A 6860-nucleotide genomic window follows, 5' to 3' on the forward strand; every position below is an offset into this window, starting at 1 on the left:
TAGAATGACTTTTTTCTGTCAAAACGCTAAAAATAACTGACCAGCAAAAAAACCCAACCAAGATTCAACCAAATCTAAAAATAAACCCAAATACTAAGCAAACAAAGATGAACCATCCCACTTCCATTGCACGCACGCATGCACACACAAACACACACACATTCACATACTCCACTTTTACATACACACACATATATTCACACAGAGTTGAAGCACTGTTTGATTTATTTTTTCAGCATACAATTTTCATCATCCCACTACCAAATATGACATCACCCCTTCCTTCCTTTTTCATCTATCACCCCTTCCTTTCTCATTCATATATACAAGAGTATTATTATAGTAGATTATCTCGGTAACCATGGGAGCTATGAAAAAATACAAAGCCCAGCATTACCACCGGATCATTCTACACATTTGTGTAATTTTTCATGCAATTCCACCCAGCCGTTTGACCGTGAATCCCAAGACAAGAAAGAATCGCCCATGTCAAATTTATATGTATAGATACTCCACTGAATGACCACCAAGCTACTGAACTCATGACACCCCATTTTGCCACGTGTAGCATCAAATGCAATGAACTGATATCCCTCCAAACATTTTACTGCAGCATACTGTCTTAGTGGTGTGGCTCCTTGCCAACATCTGTTTGAGCTCATAGGCCAAAGAAAAAAGAAAAAGGTGATATCACTTCCACAGCAATAACACCTCATGGCCTGAGCTGCACAATAGAAACCTAGCATCTAGAAGCCATCTTAAATTTGTCTCAAGTCCTATTGCGCTTCTTTAGATACTTGATGAGATGGATTCGTCCTATGAGCCCAGGGAACATTAAGCCATATCGAACTGAGTCAAACTGTTATTAAATAATAGATATATGTATACGTGTGTGCATGAATAAATGTACATGTATATATGGGTATATGTATACAGGTATGTAATGTATGTATGCATGTTTTTATGTCTCTTCTATTTTTCAATTATTATAAATCTTCCACTGTCGTGGGAGCTGGTTTCCAACAAAGATACAAGGCTCCATCTTTGGGATGAAGTTAACAGACAAATTTACATTTGGAACTTGATAAAAGTCTTGCATATTTTTACTGTTCCACTCACAGATTGGACTTGTATGAATCAGCTGGTGAATTTCTCTTTCTGAATTTTCCCAGTTTATCCAGATTCTCCTTTAAGCATTTACTAACAAAACCTAGTGCTCCAATTATTATTGGTATGAATATGAATTTATAGTCTGGATATAGAAGCTGGAGGTTTCAAAGCAGTTGTCCATAGATATCCTTTTTTTGCTTTGATTTTCAAAGAGATATTTTTATCTGCAGGACAGCTAACTTCTGTGATAGTACATACCTTTGTTCCTCTGACCCAAACAACAATATCTGGCCTGTTATGCTTACATTTGACAGAAGTTTTGATTGGAATATTCCACCAATATTCCATGAATTGGTGTTTATGAATGTATTCCATAACAGAGAGATTTTCTAAGTTTATTTCAGGATAGTCTTTTTTGCGGATTGCATTGCAAATTGTTTTAGCAATGTATGTATGTATGTATGTATGTATGTATGTATGTATGTATGTATGTAGCAATTTGTTCAGTTTCTTTTAGTGACAAAGAAAAGCAAAGATAATACAAATTCCTTTTCTACTGTGAAGTTGAGTGGTTTAAAGAGGTACAACAGTCATTTGGCTATAAAAGCAATTACTACTACTACTACTACTACTACTACTACTACTACTGCTGCTGCTGCTGCTGCTGCTGCTGCTACTGCTGCTACCACCACTACCACTACTACTCTTTTAAATTACCCTGCACTATCCTAGAAGAAAAAAAGGGCATAAGATAATATCAAAAGAGTAGAAAATGTTTGAGGAAAACAGACTAGGTAATCCAGGATTAAGAAGACCTGTGATCAAAGGAATACTTTTGATCAAAGGTCTGATTTAATCAAAAACAACAACAACCAGCAATACAGATTTTATTTTCAGGATATTATTTTAATTTTATTATTCTCTTTGTGAAATAATATCTAACTCTAAGGACAACACACTGTTGATCATTATATAGAGACTAGATATCCAGTATATATGTGTGTGAATATTTGGTGGTATGTGTGTTTTGTAAGCTTTAAATGTTGGTTGACTCACCTCATAAAACTTAAGTGTTTATGTAATGTATAAACAGTAAGTCCGCCAAATATGAACCCATCCTTACAATCAGGTAACATGCTTCACTGAAAGTCACACCTACTTTGCTGGTTGTCGTTTCCATTTAACCCCAGATCAACTCTGATTAAGCAGACTCATGATCAAAGCTATTCTGGTTATGACTATTTTCAGCTTTGAATAAGCAGGTCTATAATGAAAGGCATTCTGGCTCTTTTACTTCATAGAGAGAAATAGTAGAGTTCAATATAAGGAGCTACTTTGGAAAAGGATGGTAATAAGAAGTATAAAGGGAAATAAGAGAATAAAAGTAGAAATAAAGATATATGTAGGATGTTATAGTTGCAGTTCCATTATCCAAGGAAAATGGTGCGCAAAAGTGGTAGAAATGCTTCTTGTCCATGGGATATAAATTCCGATAGTTCATATTTTGTCATTACAAATAGAAAGTGTGGTAACGTATATTTCATGTGCTGTTCATTCAAAGGGGTCTTGTGGTGTGAGTGAAATTTTGAGAAAGTAGATAGAGAGGAGAGAAAAGAGGTGTATGTTAAAATAAGGAAAATGGTCAAAAGGAATGTGAGGAAAGAAAAAAGAAAGAAAGGGGAAGAGAAAATGAAAAAAGGAGTGTTTCTTGGTGGTCAAGATGTTATGAGGGGGGATGGGAGAGGTGTAAGGGAAGGATAGGAACAGATAAGAATGTAAGGAACGAATATGTGAGGAGTGGGGGTGGGTTGGAGGATGGGTACAGAAAATGGTACAGTGGAGGGAGGGGTTACTAAAGTGAGTAGAGAACCTTAAAAAGGAAGAAAAGAATAATAAGATATAATGGTCAAGTTTCTAAAAATAGATGGAGGTGTTTCTTGTACTGGCTAATGTGATAGTGGGGGTGGGGGTGAAGAATCAGAGAGGGAAAGAAAGAAATGTATATTGATATACGCATGCATGCACACACATACATATACATGTGTATATGCACTATAATATAGGCCTGCATACTTATGTACTTAAACCTATATGCATATATACATAGATATATATATGCACACACACATATGCACCCATAAATATATGCACACGCACATACCAGCGTCACCTTACTGGCACATGAAAATACATTCAAGCGAGGTCATTGGCAGTGCCGCTGGACTGGCTCCTGTGCAGGTGGCACGTAAACAACACCATTTGAGCATGGCCGTTGCCAGCACCGCCTGACTGGCCCTCATGCCGGTGACATGTAAGAGCACCCACTACCCTCTCGGAGTGCTTGGCGTTGGGAAGGGTATCCAGCTGTAGAAACTCTGTCAGATCGGATTGGAGCCTGGTGCAGCCATCTGGTTCACCAGTCCTCAGTCAAATCGTCCAACCCATGCTAGACGATTTGACTGAGGACTGGCGGTGGTGGGGGGTGATGGTGGTTACAGTGGTAGTGGTGGGAATGGGTTGTAGTGGGGTAGAGGGTAGTGGGGAGGGTAGTAGTAGTAGTAGTAGTAGTAGTTGTTGTTGTTGTTGGAGGAGTTTTTTTCACTCTCGATTTAACAACAGAAATTTTGTTTAACAAACGAAACATTAAAGTGATTAGTTTTGGCAGGATATAGAAAACAGCCAATCAAATGGCATAGGGTGTGTGTGTGTGTGTGTGTGTGTGTTTTTGTATATGTGTATGTGCATGATTGCATCTGTGCATATGGGTAATTGCATTTCATTTTATATCCGCTTTCTGTTTTGGCAAATGTTGGACAATTCAACACTTCAAATAAACACATACACAGATGAGTGAGTATGTGCGATTATGTATGTGCATGTGAGTATTTGTTTGATTATATGTGTATATGCAGGGTATATGTATATGTATGTATTTAAGTGTAAATGTGTGCTTGTGTGTGTTTGTGTGTGTGTGTGTGTGTGTGTGTGTGTGTGCACGCGTGTGTGCATATGATATATGCATGAGTCTTGAGTATGAGTGAGTGTAATTTTGTATGTAAGTGTATATAAGTAAGAATGCTTATGTGAATGTATTTTCCTATATGTGTGTAAATATTTCTTTGATTCATCATCAACAGCATCATTTAACACCCCCTTTTCCATGCTTGCATCAGTCAGGTGTATTTGTTGAGACAGATTTTCTATGATCGGTTGCTCTTCCTGTTGCCACCTCTCACCGGTTTCCAAGCAAGGTAATATTTCCTTAAGGCCCTTTTCAAATACGCACTCATATCATTGCCAATCACTTTCCTTCCAACACCACTCCTTCATGACCTTAATTTGTTCCCATCAACCTCTTGTTCCTTCCACCCTTCCACCTATTCTGATCCTTTTGAAGTCATTTTTATTTCTCTTATTTCTTTCCAATTCCCCTTCTCAGTCACCTGAACAAATTACTCATCCAAGTTTATTGAGTACTCTCTTCACCTACCTTTACACCAATATCCTCCACAGCTCATATTCATTTCTGTCATTATCTGCACACTTGTTGTCATTGTTTGCTCTACAAGTTTACATTCACTGTAAACATTCTGTTCCTACCTCACCTGAGACTATTCCATCTCTCTAGTATTGGTGCTTCGAGAAAATGCATCCAGTACTCTGTAACACAGTCAACATTTGGAAGGGCATCCTGCCAATGAAATCAAGAAACAAATGTCAGATGTGGTACCTGGTCTTTAGAAGCAGTATCTCTCAATGGAAGGCAACATGGATCACAACAACCTCTCCAACCCATGCTGTATTTTACAATAGGCTGTGTTTGCATTCATTTGCAGTGAAGGTGTTACCTTCGTATCTTGAATCCTTTTTAAAGGACTTAACTTCTTACTTTTCTCAAAGTGGCAAACGTCAAAATGACTTCAATAAGATACAAAGTGTTGTTGGCATAAAAGAAAACAAGATTCCAAAGCTTTCACAAACTAGATGGTTGTCATGTGAAAATGTAATTGACGTTATAATAGAACAGTGGGATGCCCTTGTACTTTATTTTCAGTCTGAAGATAAAATAGAACAAGTGGACGGAGCAAAAAGAATCTATGAAACAATGATTAACAAAGGGACCAAGCACATGCTGCTCTTCTTACACTATATATTAAAGAAAGTAAATGCTCTTAATGTCGAGTTTCAATTGGAACACTTTCGATTGCATCTGTTGCATATACTCGTTTCCAGTGAATATAAAAATATCCTTGGTTGCTTTATAAAAGAAGATGTTTTAGCTGTATCTAAATTATCAGATATTGATCTTAATAACACAACAAATCTCAAAGATACGAGTAATATTTACCTCAGTGGACGCATAATGAGATATCTAGAACCAAACCCCATCGTTGGTGACTCAGCTAGATTCATAACTGATTGCAAACATTTTTAATAGAATTATGCTTTCAAATAAAAATGCGCTTTCCTGTCGATGAAGCTGGAGTGCTTGCCCTCTTAGAATTGCTTGATCCAAAAGTAGCGTGTGATCTCACTAACTCTCCTCAGTCAGTAATTTCCTTGGCGTCAAACTTTCCAGCAATTGCACCAGAAAACACTTGATGAACTAGCCAATGAGTGGAGATCATTTCGGCAATATAAAAATATTCCTGTTTCCTCAAAGAGCATCCCTGAACTCTGGCATTCCATGAACAATCTTAAAGATGGACTTGACCACTCTAAATTTGAGAGGTTGTCACAATTCATGACTAATTTAACAGTGTTACCTCATTCATCACCGTGCAAGGAACACATATTTTTCCAAGTAAATTGCACAAAGACAAAGTTCACTAACAGGTTGAAGGCTGAAACGATCACTGATGATCGTCTTCTCACTAAAGAAACAATTACAAGAAAGGGAGCGTCATGCATTTCTTGGGAGCCGAGCGCTAAACTTATTAAAGATGTAGTGCATGGGTTTTGTCACCGTAGATATACGAGTAGATTGAACTCCAAAAAGGAAGGGGTGAATGAAGACGATATGGATATGTACGAAATTGACAATTAATTGTCATATGATATAAAGTAAGTATCAAATTTTGTATTCATTTTGTCATGTAACATATTTTATCATTAAATTACAAATTACGCACCTGTTTTCTAACATCTGGGTTTATAAAATAGGATTTGGGTTTTTTGCAGCAAGTAATCTGGGTGTTTTATTACTTGATGAGTGGCAGCGCTGCTAGAAACGTATCATAGAAAATCTGTGTGACAAGCGAGTCGTGAGGTAGGTATTTAAAAATCGTTTGTCCGACGCATTTTGATTATCCAATGGTGAGTCGAAAGTTAATAATTATTTATTAATTAATAAATAATTATATATATGTCATCTAAAAGTCCATAAGTCAGGAAAAGATGCTCTAATATATCTGTAGTGGAATCACCAGAATGTAGTGTGTTTTTATTGAGTGTCGGTGCGATAGGCATGTGTTTGCCTGAGAAATGACAAAGTGGTAACTGATTCAATTATAACATTTTTATTAGCTGGAGTTAATAAATATTAATAGCCACTACATTCAATTTTAACAACTTGTTTCGAGTTGCTAGACAAATGATGGAACCAGGATATGTTCGTGTGTGTGTGTGTGTGTTCGTTCTCTCATCTTGCTTGGCCGGAGGAAAATCTCTGTCTCACATTAGCAGAGGTCTCATAGTAGCAGTCTCCCTGTCTGTCTGTCCCTGTGTGTCCTGACGTCTTGCTGACCACT

General features: G+C 37.2%; 1 protein-coding gene across 1 annotated transcript in view; it reads left to right on the forward strand.

Moving 5' to 3' along the window:
- The first annotated feature begins 3874 nt into the window (after positions 1-3874).
- Positions 3875-6860, forward strand: part of LOC106880126 (uncharacterized) — a 21924-nt gene continuing 18938 nt past the window's right edge. Inside the window, exons 1-3 of the mRNA XM_014929946.2 lie at positions 3875-3988; positions 4739-5531; positions 5670-6174. Coding sequence (XP_014785432.2) covers positions 3977-3988; positions 4739-5531; positions 5670-6157 — 1293 coding nt within the window. The 5' untranslated portion in view covers positions 3875-3976 and the 3' untranslated portion in view covers positions 6158-6174. The remainder of the gene's footprint in view (positions 3989-4738; positions 5532-5669; positions 6175-6860) is intronic.

The sequence above is a fragment of the Octopus bimaculoides genome, chromosome 2 (assembly GCF_001194135.2).
Source record: "Octopus bimaculoides isolate UCB-OBI-ISO-001 chromosome 2, ASM119413v2, whole genome shotgun sequence".
Lineage (NCBI taxonomy): Eukaryota > Metazoa > Mollusca > Cephalopoda > Octopoda > Octopodidae > Octopus > Octopus bimaculoides.